Genomic DNA, 15,832 nt, shown 5'->3' on the forward strand with positions numbered 1-15,832 from the left:
CAGACCAGCTTTCCATCCTCCCAATCCCCTTCATCTTTCTCACTACACAACATCTGCTGTCTCACATTTGAGTCTCTCCACCCTAATATAGGCTAAGCCATTGTGTTACAAAGCAACACAATCTGGTGGCATCGTAGAGGTCCAGAGGATAATTAATTACACAGAGGATGTGAAATAAACAACTGTTAAACATATAAAAGCTAAAATTGCTTATGTGCGTAGATTCATTTAGCAATGTTCATATAAAAGTGTAATAATCTGAGGAAGTAGATCTGATTTTTAAATAAATAAAGGGATGGTTTGGATTTTTTATAGTGGGGTTGTATGAGGTATTTATCCATAGTCAGTGTATTACTTACAGTAGATAGCGGTCGACACGACCCCCAGTTTGGAGAAGCAGGCAGGAGAATCGGCACGGAAGCTAAGCAACGTACTGCTGTGGATGTGCGCTATGCAGCTAAACATATTTTAGCCACTTAAAATAATCTATCTCAGTGTAAGTGTACGCTATATTTAAAATATTTTTACACTTTATCTTGCCGTCAGACAGCCCTTTCCGACGGGAACCTGAAGTCATTATATCCATCTATGCTCTCTTCAGAGCCACCAGACTAAAAAAACAATAAAAAACAGTAATTTCACCTCGAAGAACACGGGAGTTGCTCGTCTACCGCTACCTCGTTAGTTTGGTTGTGTTACTGTGACGACTTACCCTTTAAAACACCAAAGTCACACATTAACACTAACTAACTAACTAACCAATTGGTACCAGTATCTCCCGTGTTCTGCACGGTAAAATGACTGTTTCTGCAAAAGAAGTCTGGTGGCTTTGAAGAGAGCATTGATATAAGCTTCAGTTCGCCATCGGAAAGTGCTGTCTGCAGCAAGGTAAATCTGGCAAAATATTCTAAATATAGTGTACACTTAAACTGATAATGATTTTTTTTCAGTAAGTAAAACATGTTTAGCTGCTGCCCCCGTCCACAGTAGTACATTGCTTAGCTTCCGTTTCAGTACTCCTGCCTGTTTCTCCAAACCGGGGACGTGTCGACCGCCATGTACTGTAGATAATTCACTGACTATGGAGCGGTACCTCATACAACCCCACTTCAAAAGATCCAAACTAAACAATGAATGGCCCTTTATACAGAGGAATTAGGGCTGTGGAAGTAAACATTATGCTAAATTTACCATGTTTTTAAGCGGGCTATATTAGCAACAGGCCATTATTTGTTTGTGCTGGCTATTATTTGAGACTTATTTTAATTAGAATAGGACACAGTTGTTATATAATGAAGCAACGTGTGGTTTCTACTTAGGGCCGAACAGTATTCTCGCTTACCTCTGCAACTTCTCCACATTCCTTCCCGCCCCCCTCATCAAGATAATGACCAGACTAATCAGGCTTTCATCCCTCACTTAAGATGTCAGACGAGCGCAGGTTTGATCCTACCAACTGAGCAGGCAGTTATGGAGTCCAGATTAGACAGTAACATTGTGTTAAACTAATAAACATCATGACAACACTGGCAGGTCTCAGTGCAACATTGGCCAGAAATTAGAGAGTGCTGTATACTGTATGCCTTCACACATATTAATATTATTGTAATGCTGATCTGGGTTGATTCAATGTCGGCCTCAATTCCATTGCATCATGGTAGTGAGAATTCCAGTGTCAGCACAGATCACAGCAGGCCGAGACAGACCTGCATATGCAAGTAAAAGTCCTCAACCATCAACTGAACGTTACTTGATATGATGCTCAAGACAATATTGTGCAAACATGTCAACATGATGTACTCATGTACTGCTGCAGTTGGTTCTCCGCTGCATCATCTCAACTTTTCCGAGGTGACCTTTTGGTCACACAGCCAAAGGGCCCTATCTTGCACCCGGCGCAGCGCATTGCCCGATGCAAGTGTCTTTGCTAGTTTAAGACCTGCATCGTTTAAATAGCAAATGTACCTGCGCCCATCTTTGCGCACAGGGAGGTGTGTTCAGGTGAATTCTTGGCATATTACTATCTTGAGGCAGCGGGAAGTGATCACGCCATTGGCCAACAAAAACCTGGTCTAAAGTCAATAGCGCAGCATTTCATTGTTATTTTAATAGCAAATTAGTAAAATGCGCCGAGGCCTTATGCACAGCGCGCACACTACACACTACACACCACACACACACACACACACACACACACACACAGGGAAGTGCAGCAGCACACAAACATGCAAAAAGATTAAAAATAAAAATATTACGCCATCATAATAGCAATGTGCCAAGGTACAAACGTGCCTGGCTTTTAAAGGGAATAGGAGATGACACTCTGATTGGTTTATTGCATGTTATGCCCAAAACACACCGATGAATTAATGAAGACACTAAGTACAACCCTTTTGAACCATGCGCCGTCAAACTAGCAAAAGTGGATTTGGACACGCCCTAAACGCACCTGCGCCAGGTGCTTCACGCCGTAAGTTTAGATTGTTAAAATAGGACCCAAAGAGTGTTGGCCCATAACATCAGCTGTTCACACCACCAAATAGAGCAGAGTTTGGCCAGTGTCTCCTGTTGTTTTGGTTAACCTGCTGTGTTCCTGAGATAAAAGTCAGGAGTATTTGTTACTTACTGTAAGCAGGCATTCACAATCACAAACACATACAGTTACTGTAAATGTAGATGTACATATGAATTAAGACTATATTAAACCCAGAATAACAATATTTCAATGTAGGAAATAGAACAGAAGAACGTAATGTGATGTGGCTTGACACTGTAGTATTTCACTCCATTCAAATAGAAAGGTTTGTATTTCAGCTCGGCGATATGAGAAGGAGAGATAGGATTATTAAGCCTCTCACGGCAGACTCGACAATGAGCAGTGTGTGCTTTGGGGGTTTACAAAGGCCTATGTTGTACCCTTCTTCTCCTGGACTACTGTCTTTAGAGACTTACCTCTCAATTTGAATCTATCTCTACTGATTTCACTGATGCTACTTGCTACGTGTGATGCCCCTTGAAAAAAAAGGTTTTTAAAATTCAATTTGTTATTTAATTTAATTAGGTAATTCCCAGGAGAGCTCCACCCAGCTTTAACCTGAGCAGAGGCCTAATTAGCCAGAGTAATTGAAATCACCTGCGTGGGCGTGCAGAGGATTAGGCAATGGTTATGGTTACGGTTAGGGTTAGGTGCCTTGAAGTCAACGGTCGCAGCGCTGCCTTGAAGTCGATTAGGCAATGGTTATGGTTAGGGTTAAGGTTAGGGTTAGATGCCTTGAAGTCAACGGTCCCAGCGCTGCCTGGAAGGAGACATTGGGGGCCTAAAACACCATCGAGTGGCCACACGTTTAGTTTGTATTCTAGTGTATTCCTGTAACCCATCTGTCAAATTCAGCCGTTACTGAGGTCCCCTGACACTCCACAACCTTTAGTATTGGTTTCATGTTCACACTGAGTAGTTGACAAAAGAACTACGAGGTGTAAAAGATAGAATCATATGGACCAAGAGGTAACTCATTCATTGGACAGTTTTGGTGATGTCATCCTGTACCATCAGCGCTGCATGGACCCGTGGGGGAAAACAAATTTCAGTGAGTATGTTTACATGCACACTAATATTCCACTATTATTATACGAATGTGACAACATTCCACATTTGATACAGGTCACGTGAACAGCGTATTCCATTTGGATATTCCGAATAAGGCCTTTTTCCGGAATTTAGCATTTTCCGATTAAGACATGTGGGATATTCCGGTATTATTCGGATTTTAGAGGCATTCTTTGGACATGTATACAGGAATATGAGTCTCAGTCGGGGTTTTTACTGCAGTTTACGACCTCTTGCATGTTTACGGCTACGGTCAGCTGTGTGCGTTGCTATGGTTGCTGTACCCAAACCAACCAGCCAACAGTTTGCAAGGCTGCAGTAGAGATGCACGCCGAAAAGAAAAGAAGGAGAAACACTCCTACTTTTAAACATTATGAAAGACTTGGAAAACAACAGGGTTTTGGATATGCGCAAACATCGCAACGCCAACCTTTTCAAGAAGCTGGTTGAAGGAATGAAACTATGAAAATATAATCAACTAATAAATGATGTTCTATTATAGATTAAGCTACCCAGCAGTGTATAAAGTAATTACAATTAGCTCCAGCTTTAACAGCTGCAACATTAAAGTGATGAACACAATAAAGCATCCATAATTATAATCAATAAAATATTATTTATGATTCTGAAATGGGCCATTCTGCATGATGAGTACTTTTACTTTTGGTACTTTGAGTATATTTTTATGCTAATGTTATGTACTTCACTTAAGTCAAATTCTGAATGCAGGAGTTTTACTTGCAACAGAGTATTCCTACAGCGTGGTATTGCTGACAGCAGGTGATGTTACACTCCAATGCAGTTTATTTATCTTCTCTCATTAACTCTCCAAGCAATGATTAATTACAAGCATTATTAGTCATGACCACAACCAGACCTCATACTGTATGTCAGGAGTCATCAAATACATTTTTCCAAGGGATTTTTTTTTCCTAAGCAGACACTCCAGGGGCCGGACTTTCAAATGAAGAAAATGTATTTATACCTAATATGCCCATTCTTTTTTTTTTTTCACTTTCTAGCTGAATTAATGCTATATTTTGTACATGTATTGGTGTGATCAAACGCCTTAAAAAAACATGAAAAGTCCATAATGATAACTGGCTCTTTAACTAGAAAATGATCTCACACTAGGAGGCAGTTCACTGAGGAGTGATGGTTAAAGTCTGTGATTATGGAAACGTCGTTGTAGTATGCAGTGTCCTGATTGGTGGGACATGCTTGCAGAAAGAAAGGGCTGTTGTCAGGTAAACATGTCACTGTCAAAGAGGCTGAAGCGAAAAGTTGATGTGGAAAACCCACGCTTTAATGATGAATGGACTGATAAGCAGGCCACGCATTCGTCCTGTATGCCCCATTTGCAATGAAACGACGCTGTTGCAAAAGAATACAACCAGCATCATCATCAAGAATAAAGAACGCGAACATAACAATCGCGTCATTCACTGCATATTAAGTAGCCACATGCATCTGTTTTGGTCATCCATAGAAGTACCGCTCCAGCGGAGAGGACGGTTTGTTTAGCCAGCAGCTAAGTTTAAAAGAAGTTGTCCAAATTTCAAGATTCGTGACAAACTAAGATACTGTTACTACAAACCGACAGCTTTTGTTTTAGTTTTTCTGTAAAAAATGTGCTATTTGCAGAGTAGCGCTGTTTGCGTAAAACAACACGGTGGACAAGAGTGGACTGTGCAGACAGAGCAGATTGAAATATCGCTTTCTACATGTTTATGCCTGTAGAACAGGTGAGTGCATTGATAAGTATTGACTTTTTACTCACAAAGGTTTTATTTTAGCCTACTTACAGTAACGAGCCTAGCGTTAGTTCATCTGCGCCAGCGGCCGTTGGTAATCCTCTCTGTATCGTTGCTGTATGTCATAAATAATGTAGAACAGGTAGAAATAGTATGATGTAATAATACGAGGGAGATGGTCTGTATACACAGAGTAGAACCAAAAAGCAGCATGCCTCTGTTTAATTTCTGTTCTTTCTGATTTATCTGGGAAAATGTGTGAAAATAAGGTGCATACACGTTACCATGGTTACCAAATGGTCTTGGATAAATCTGTGATCCTAGGAGACTGCTTTCTGGGCAGTTCTCACGATAAACAAATGGATTTGTAGGTTATCCTTTGAATTCATTATAAAATCACATATCTACCATCACACAGTATGGTGCGGTTGGTCTGCTTTACTTTCATAACACAAACCGCACCCGAGTCTAATTCAGAACCAGAGCCAGAACCAGACTGAGACCCATCTTTTTAAGCGGTCCTGTTCCAGTCTCTAACCCAGGGGCACTGATACCAATAGGCTGAAAGCAACACACACACTGCACTTGTTTCATTGTTTCTACAAATAAAAATATATATGCCATGAGAATTATTTGAAAAATTGCTAACATCCCATAAGAATGCAAGACATTTTTGGCTTTTAACAAGGCCACAAAATGAAGAGCATTATCTTTATCAACTATGTTGTTGTTGTTGTTGCCTTCGCCTGATGACTCACATGTCTCCAGAGAGGAAATGACATTCCAGTCAGACAGTGTGACAGGTCACGCCAGCTGACTGATCCCAGTGAGTGAAAACCGATGCGAAAATTGACAGGAAATGACTCGACCATCTTATTTTCAGACATAGCCTGGTAGGTAGGTGGGTAGCCGAGGCATCAAGCACTTTCACACTTGCTAGTCTGAGTGCGCGTGAGAGAACATATACGCTTGTATGTGTGAATTATGCGTATGACTGTAAAAAGCAGGGAAACGCTGAAGTTAGTTTACAAGGGATTTGGCATTGTCAGTGACATTAATCCTCCCTGTTTGTATCCTGTAACAACTACTACCACGACAGCTGTGGCAGCTAATTCCTTCTGAAAATCATGTAGATTAAATTGGTACAATAAACACAAAGTATTGCCAAAAACTGGTATTGGTCCTTTTTAGATGTTGTGTGAGCATACAGTTGGATTTCTGCAATGTTTAAAGGCAGCGCTACATTTATTTTAAATTGGTAAAATTTGCTGATTTCACCATATTAGAGTTTGCTGTGGACAAAACACAACAACAAACCGCCATCTAATGCTACAAATATATAAATAAAGTTACAAAGATACACACATTTCCTGATTTCTTTCCCTGACTGTTTCTGTTTGGATTCCTCCACTCAATTCTCTGTAACATTGCAGCATTCATTCACAGACAGGAGGCCTGCACCTGAACACGTGCTGGCATCCTTCTTCTGAATCTCACACACACACACACACACACACACACGCTGGCATAAAGACTTGGACCTGTATTGACCATGCCTGTGTGTGTCCACTTACAGGCAGAAAGGCAGCAGAGACAGCAGGGTCTCTTTGGTGGGGCGGGCTGTGAACTCCGGCAGCGTCTGGATCAGTTTGTTCATCACCATGCGAAGGTAGCCCTGCAGCTGCTTCCTCCTCTCCTCCACAAACTTGGCATCCTGCAGGCAGAGAGAGAAAGGGAGAGAGAGGGAAGAGAGAGAGCGAGAGAGAGAGAGAGAGAGAGAGGAGAGAGAGGAGAGAGGAGAGAGATGAACAAGTTAGTTATAGAGTTAAAATGGTGCTTGGAAAAGCTGAGGTTAAAGCTGCAACATGCAACTCTTCATCACATTAAAATAATACATTAGTGGGATATATTAAAGCTGCTATAACAAATATTTTTATATTAACAATGGATTATATCCGTATGTGTCATGTGAAAGGTGTTCTCTTGTAGTGATGAATCCACAAAGAATGATCAACTGATTCTGCAGTTCTTTTCAGCTCTACGGAGCTTTAAAGTGTCTTCAGGCTTTTCAGGTTTTACTCTACCGCTCCCATTAGTGATGTTTTTAGATGCAACAGGCAGCTGTTTCCAGCAAAAAAGAGCAGATCAGTTTCTTCTGCTGAAAATCTCTCCTGTTTTCTTGCTCAGCAAATCCGTCATCATAATAGCAATGCGCCAAGGTACAAACGTGGCTGGCTTTTAAAGGGAATGGGAGAAGACACTCTGATTGGTTTATTGCATGTCACACCGAAAACACACCTAAACACATGATTAATTAAGACACTAAGTACAACCCTTTTGAAACATGCCCCTGGTGCACGGAACCTTTTTTCCGCCGTTTAACTAGCAAAAGTGGATTCGTACACGCCCTAAACGCACCTGCGCCAGATGCGCGTTAAAATAGGGCCCTATGTCTTGTTGCTGTGCCAGGAGCCATCTTGCATAAGTGTCCCGTGTGATTTGTCCTACTACACTATAAAATTCCCCATAATGCTGCCGATGACCAGGCTTCCAAATCCCATATTTCCCATGACAGGCAATGCTACACACTTAGTAAAAAACAAAAACATGCATTTTCGAGGATTAACACACCTCGATATTTGAGTTTATTTTGTCATTTGGTTGCTGATGAATGTAGGCAAGGTCATACAGTATGAGTATTCAGACTTCCCTCACTGAGCAACTCTGGAGGCACAGGCACACAGCCACATGGCCAATGTTAGCACGGCTAATCGGTGTCCAGCTAGGCTCAAAACAAAGCCTGGGCAACGCTCCGTTTTACTCTGTGGTGCTTGGGACTGGAACAAACAGCCATTATAGGAGGCCAACATTTCCCTGCTTTTGAAACTATTGCTTCTCTTTTGATCTAAAATCCCAACACCCAAGTAAATTGATTAATTGCTTTAAAATATAAATTTCATTCTTCGGTACAAAAAGTCCTGGTATCAAAAATAATTTCACAATTAATGCACTGATAGCAAAAGGCTGTCGTTGGTTTTAATTAATTAATTAATGGACTACTTGTTTATAAATTGTTAACATCTGAGTCCCATGGGAATTCCTCTTTTTTGGTTTCAACAAGCTACCTGCAATTTTTGACATTTGCACTACCAGCAATGCCTTTGGAAAAACATGAATATGATTGATGAATTCAAGATTGCACTGCCTCTAATTTGAAAATAAGGAAGACATTAAAATGCATAACAGCTGTAAAAGGGAAAGAAATACGGCAACAAACACAATTATTTTTTCCCCCTATTTGCCGGATTGTCTGCAACATTACATAGTCACATTATTTTGGTTTTATTGTTTAAAAGACATTTTTTATTTATTAGTGTTATTTTAACTCGTACAATGAACAGAAGAAAATCTAACATTAAAAAAACTAAACAATTTGCCAATCAAATGGTCACTAAGTTAACCCTTCATGTTTATTTACTTTACTTAGGGATGCATCAGGGACTCTGATGCGCTATTAGCAGCTCACATTTTTCAATATCCATAACAATATTTTTTTTGTCAACATGCAGAAAAATGCAAAGAAAATAGGAAACAACCACAGAGGGTGTAATGCATGAGGGATGTCATGCTATTCTCCCAAGCTCTACACAGATCTGTAAAGCCACCTTAACCAATCAGTGACAAGCATTCTGGCTCTGCTTCACCCATGAAGGGTCTCATTTTGAGGTTATCAATATAAATGTATAAGTGTAATATGATATCAGAAGAATTATGATTCATAGTTTTAGTTAAATTTGATTTGTGTGAGTCAAGAAACAACTTATCATTTTACAGGGAAACAAATCCACAACTTGTTGTAGGCAGATGTGTGCATAAGTGCATGCAAACTTATTCATCATTAAAAACAAATTAAAAACAACCGTCAACAGTTTTGCTAATGTTGTACCCTTGTGCTGAGTCACTAACTGTGTGTGGATCACTGCGTATCCAAATAAAGCTGTGTATGATAACAAGGTGGAAAATGTGGTGGGAAGAATTTCAATATGTCCACACATGCACATCAGCTGCATATTCATGGTACAGTACATTCACATTTTGCATCTGTGAACCTACCAAACATTTGGTAGATGATATGTAGTAGGTTACAGTGGCTACAGACAACTTTTAAAACAGGCAAGTAGATAAGAGGTTCACTGTCGCCCCAAGTAGTAGGTAAGTATGTAAGTTTAAGGGAGTAATAGTGGATAACTAAACACTTGCTGCGTGCAGGGTAAAATAGGCGCGGTAGGACTGGGTAAATCTTATGTGTCAGATTAGGCCGTGCGTGCAAGCATGGGTTTCATGCTATGTCAACACAATATGGACACCCTGACTGCTTTCATAGATGTCAGAGCAGTAATAACACTAATGGACATCATGACAGATTCATTCTCTTGTGGAGACTGAGAGGAGGGCTGAGGAGGCCAGGTCCTGTTTGCAGAGCAGAAACTACTGTGGCATACTGATGCAGGTGCAAGGCTGATTCTGTCTGCTTACATCAAGCTATCTCAACACTGATCTTTCCTAGTCCTCTACCCCCCCCCCACACCATGTTTCTTTCCACACCGCTATACTGATTTGACATGAAGCCTTAATCAGTCTATTGTTATTCATCATCATATAGGGAAGGACATGTAAAGGCAGATAAAAAACATGGAGGTGAGCAAGGCCTATTTCTGTCTTCTACAGGAGCTACATCAATCACACACATCCTGTTCAACCAGTATAAAGAAAGATTATACGAAGGCAGTTACATATTTTGTAAAGAGATTGAAACCTGAATCTGTTTTTGGACATCTGTTTAACCATAAAATAAATTATTATATCGTAGAAAAGTAAAAAAAAAAAGGCTTACAAAACGAAGCTAAAACTAGACGGCTAAAACAAGAGAGCTATATCCAAGGAAAGCTAGCAAGCGAGAGCTAGCCTTAGCAAAATCTAAAACTAACTTATTATTTCCCCTCAATTTAAATGGAAAATATAAATTTGTCCAATATCCATGAACTGACATCTTGGTTCATTGAGTTAGTTATTCCTCTTAACTAAATGTGGCAGTAACGTAGCTCAATCCAATCACAACAGTGAAGAAAACAGCTAAACCTGCTACGTGTAACTAGCTTAGCGGCTCTCAGTAGCTGCTTTCTCAGCTTTTGTTAATGTATGCATGGTGTGGTTAAGATACATTTAAATCAAATACTGAAATGTATTCAACTGTAAATTAATTTATTATATTGATTTTACTACTAATATCAAAAGTAAAAGGACATACAGCAAACAGACATTTAATTCATGTAAGCTAAGGGTTTTTCTTAAAACAAACTAGTAAAAATAAATAGATGGGTAGATATTACATTTTCCCATCACATTCGGTAAAGATTAGAGTACAGTAGTTGTAATTTAATTATTTATTTTTTTTAGAGAAAATGTGATGTAATTTTTTTTTCATTGTTTCTGTTTGCCTTTCTATGGCAGTACATATTGTTTATGGACTCTTTCCTGTGTCCATTCTTGCTGCTCTCACCTCTAAATGTCATAAATGTCACAGATTCTAGTTGCAAGATAAGACATTTCTATATGCATACTTATCAGCAGCGTACGCGGTTATACGTGATCATAAAATGGTCATGTGAAGGCAGAAAGATAAACTGGATGTATATATACTGTACATGCATGCACATACACACATACACAAATGCCAATTCCCAGTGAGAAGAGATAAACAGGAGAGGTGAGAAGTCAATGGAAGAGAAGCGAGGTCGCCACAACTGCTCAGTGACCGTACTGCCAGGTTTACGCCTTTCAATTCTGGGATAGGAAAGAACTACATGTTGCCTGGCAACAAAAAACACTCTTAGAAGTGAAAAGTAACTACACCTTACGGTATCAACCACTTTTGTTTTCTCAAAACAGAAAATCAATACTTTCGAACAAGACTTCGATCCTGCTTAAAATTCTGGAATAACTGTGTGACAAACTGTATATTCCTGTTATGGCTTTTTGTTTTATTTCTTTACAGAGAGAGAGAGAGAGAGAGAGAGAGAGAGAGAGAGAGAGAGAGAGACAGAGAGACAGAGAGAGACAGGAGGGATGTAGGGATGCCACGTAATAGAAGTCCCGGGCCAAATTTGCTGGTTGCATAATAAGCTGCTGTCTTGGCAATTCAGACAGTTATAACGAGCAGACTGTGAACAGATTTTGTGCATGTATATCCTCTATGTGAATCTGGCCCTTGATGTCTGGTGTATTTTCTGGAAACAAAAACTTTCTTAGCTCCACATATACAGTCAAAATAAAATGTAAACACAATCTCCCAGGTCACCACTTTAAATAGGAACATCAACCTACAGTAAGCGCTGATTTAAACCTGCAGTACACTTGAATTAAATGAGAGTGGGCAGCATTGGTACATGCTGGCAACAAAACAAGGTCAACACTTTTCACCAAGTCAGCCGACACTGGACCACAGCAAGGCTGAACGGGCAGTTCTCCAGGGCCATGCATAAAACATCACAGGCAATTCAGGAATTCTCATACCTCCACTATACTTGACATAATTAAAAGTGTAAAACATGTTTATTGCATAATATGTGAACCCAACATACAGTACAAAAGCTGGTTAATAATTCACTTTGTAGTTTCTGATTAATTTATCAGGGCAGCCTTGGCACTCCCCTCTTTGTAGGAGCAGATGGGGCGGCTGCCGAGGGCAAATGATCGCTGTGTGAGTGCCGTTTCTTTCTGCTATGATTACCTTTCAGGACTCGTATGAAACGTTACCGTAAATACAATCATCAAAAGCCATAATGTCCCATTGCCATTGTTGTAAATTCCATTGAAACAAATATGTGGTACCTAAGAAAGCATCAAGTAATGATTTGAATCATTGTTTTCATCTTGCCTCTACTCTGTAAATGTCAACCTGTTTAACTCAGTGTTTCTGTGTAGATTTCAATATATTATTGTTAATGAATTGTTGAGCATACGATTGGTTGACAGTGATGATCATTTACAGCCTGGGAACCAGATGAATCTGCAAACTCATGTTATATTTGCTCTGGCAGATGCCCCCCCGTTCAGACAATCACAACTCTTTATCGCATATTATCGCATATAGGGCTGCGTTTGATACGATGACTGACAACTTTTCCTTTGCGCTTTATGCAAAACATAAGATGACATCATTTTTTGCTTGTGCACCCTCTTTAGGGGTGCATGATATATCGACTCAATATCGTTATCGCAATGTCACGTTGCGCAATATTATATCGAAAGGGGTTGCAATATTTTGCTTATATTGTGGACCGCTGCGTCCCGTCAGTTGGCTGTGTGGCTTAGTTAATTGTACAAATTACTGGCTATCGCTATAATGATCATCATTTCATTGGTCAGTTACCGTGCCACTTGCACGTTAGTACACGTCAGTGCACGGGGCCACTACGTGACAAACCCTATGTGGCGTACCACGTGTGTGCGTATTTCGACAGAGTGACAGTGTAAGTGAAGAAATTGATAGAGACAACTAAACGGAACAAATCAGAGAAGAGAAAGAAAAGTTGTATCTTGTTCTCTTTAGTTATATATTTTATACTGTACAACTAGTAAAACATGTCCTGTTCTGTAGACATGGTCGGTATTTATTTATTCATGTTGTACCAGTCCAATATGACAGTTGAAATAAACCTTGTGTTGTAAGAAAACTCTTTTTTATTTGTTATGCATCTATTTTGATGCGTTTTCCCATAACTTTTGTTATTTTACATATGTTTACAAATATCAAAATGAATATCTACACGCAATATTCATAATCGATATTGCAATATCACATTTTGTCAATATCGTGCAACCCTAACCCTTGTGCCGGTGACACTACGGCGAGCATAAACCACGCTGAGTAAAGAGGAGCAGCATTGAGGCATTTTCGAAAACAACCAAGATGGCTGCAGCTGATGTGGAACTTTCTGCTGAAGTATTATTTTTCAAATTCTGATGGCAAGAATAGCAACACATTAATGCTTCACTATCACAGCTCATATCTGCATGCTGTAGTCTGTTTAGATTTGTCCGTCGCTCAGCACTCTGCACATGATGTTCCGTTGCTCTGATTGTTTGAAGATCTATCCAATTGCGTCCACGGACGGTCAACGGCGAAATCGAAAAATGAACTGAGAGGTTCCAGGCTAACTTGTTGCATTTGTTCTGGTGATGTCAGGCCAGATCACTCACACACTGCTCTCCATGCTTCAAAAAATGTTATACTTGTGTATGGATTAATCAAACTAAATAAAGCGTGTAAATTAGTGAGTTATAGGTGTTGTAGGTGTAGCTGTTTTGCCCTTTGTTATAAGCTAAGCTAACTAGGCCTGTGTATTGGCAAGAATCTGGCGATACGATATGTATCACGATACATGGGTCACAATTCAGTATATTGCAATATATTTCGATACTGTGAGTAAGGCGATATATTGGGATTTTTTTTTAAGTATAATTCTAGAAAAACTAATATTTAAAAAAAGACATGATGTGCATAAAAGTCAAAGAAGTTTACTTTAGGTAAACAATTCAGTACACAGAAAATCAAACTGCCAGTTTGGGATTGTTGTTCACAGGTTCTTAGTGAGCTAATTGTTATATGCTAAAGTAGGCCAAAGTTCAGCCATAGCTACATTGTTAGCTTCTAGCTAAAAGTCAGGCACTGCTAGGCACTGTTAGGTAAGGACACTAGTGGTGTGTCTCAGCAAAAAAAAAAAAAAAAATCAATGTGTTTTTGAAAATCAGTATTGCATAATAAAAAATTGCGATATTCAAGTGTATCGATTTTTTCTTACACCCCTAAAGCTAAGATTTAACTGACAGATATGAGAGTGGTATGGTTTTTCTCATCAAACTCTCTGGCAGAGGGCAGATAAGCAAGTTTCACCAACTGTGGAACTTCTGCTTTGAAAAATACTCACTTCAGAAAGTGTAACAGGGACTGAAAGCTAAATCGGAGCCTAAAGGTAACAGTGAAATGGATGACGTGATCAGATTCATTGACACTAGTCCAGTCTACTTTGGCTTACTTCATTTCTTAATACAGGTGGGGATACTCAAGCTGAGCAACCGAGACCTCCCAAGCCATGCTGGCACATTGCAAATGTTTTTTCACTGCACAGCAAAGCAGTTTTCTGTTGCTTTTTAATAGTTCACTGTGGCTGTTCCTGCTTATACTGTTCCTCCTAGCAGTATTTTAAACTGATCCACTGACCAATAAGCACCAAACATGTCCATATCGTCGCCAAAAAAAGCTCAGCTGGTTTAGTGATATACATAGATTTTCTATAGCTGCTTCACAATTGAAGCCTCTTGCTGGTTTGCTAGTGGAACGATTTTAATCCATTTTAATGTGAAGCAGCAGCAGGAAACATTAGGTTTGCATCAGCAGTAAGTTAACACAGCTCTGATGCAGCAGGAAGCGAGCCGTACAGACAGGTACCTCGGAGTGAAACTGAACTCTAAATTACAGAGACAAAGCCAGTACTGAGAGCTAAACACAAACAGCCTTTTGAAAACAAAGCTCTCACTCCACAGGCAGATGGTATGCAAAAATCGCTGACACATCTTATTAGTCTGCAATTGTTGACATCAGAACTTGACAAAATAAAAGTATATCTTCTACACAGTAGTAGAGTTCTCATATGCCTGCTCACTAAACATGGACGCGCTGATTGAGAGTGCTTTCTACCGTACCGAAGAAACCGCCTAAAAGACTCTTTTACATTGTGTCTCTCTTTTAATCTGTAGCTCCTGGGAAAAGAAAACCACATCGTCTCCATTTGCGACCTTGAAAGCAAAGAAAAAAGGGAGCGGGATAAAAGCCAAAAATGAAGCAATTTGTATCGAAGCCTAAGGCAGATGAGTGACTTGCGTGAGCAGGAGGGAGACAGTGATGCAAGTGGGCAAATGAGAGAAATTGATATAGCGTGGATGAGAACAAAAAACAAAGGAATAGCAAATGCCTTTAGACATAAGTCATAAAAATCTAGATGAGGTGCGGCCAGCGAGAAAAGCTGACAGCTGGTCTCTGGGGTGTGACAACTACGTGTCTTTGATGTAATCATTCTGCCCCCTCTCTGTCTCAGTGTTAGCATCAGAAGGGATTTGACAGGCGCGGCTTGGGAACATTTAGCCTGTATGCCTGGCCAGGCCCCTGACAAATCAGATGATTAAGAGCTGTCACAGGCTGTGTGTGTAGCTATGTGTGTGTGTGTGTGTGTGTGTGTGTGTGTGTGTGTGTGTGTATGTGTGCGTGTGTGTGTATGCGTGCGTGTGTGTGTGTAACATCATCTGTATTGTTAGGTCACGCAACTGGACAGTCTCGCCTAAAGTGCTTGGAGACACAGAGAGGGAGAGTCTCATTAGCAGGACTGAGATAAACAGATGCACAAATGAATCA

At 40.0% G+C, this 15,832-nt stretch overlaps 1 protein-coding gene across 1 annotated transcript in view; it reads right to left on the minus strand.

Annotated features, from left to right (window-relative positions):
* snx29 (sorting nexin 29) overlaps window positions 1-15,832 on the minus strand; it is a 183,218-nt gene that overhangs the window by 13,715 nt on the left and 153,671 nt on the right. The window contains exon 20 of the mRNA XM_078280045.1: window positions 6,936-7,075. Within this exon, the coding sequence (XP_078136171.1) occupies window positions 6,936-7,075 (140 nt within the window). The remainder of the gene's footprint in view (window positions 1-6,935; window positions 7,076-15,832) is intronic.

Source organism: Sander vitreus, chromosome 21, assembly GCF_031162955.1.
Source record: "Sander vitreus isolate 19-12246 chromosome 21, sanVit1, whole genome shotgun sequence".
Lineage (NCBI taxonomy): Eukaryota > Metazoa > Chordata > Actinopteri > Perciformes > Percidae > Sander > Sander vitreus.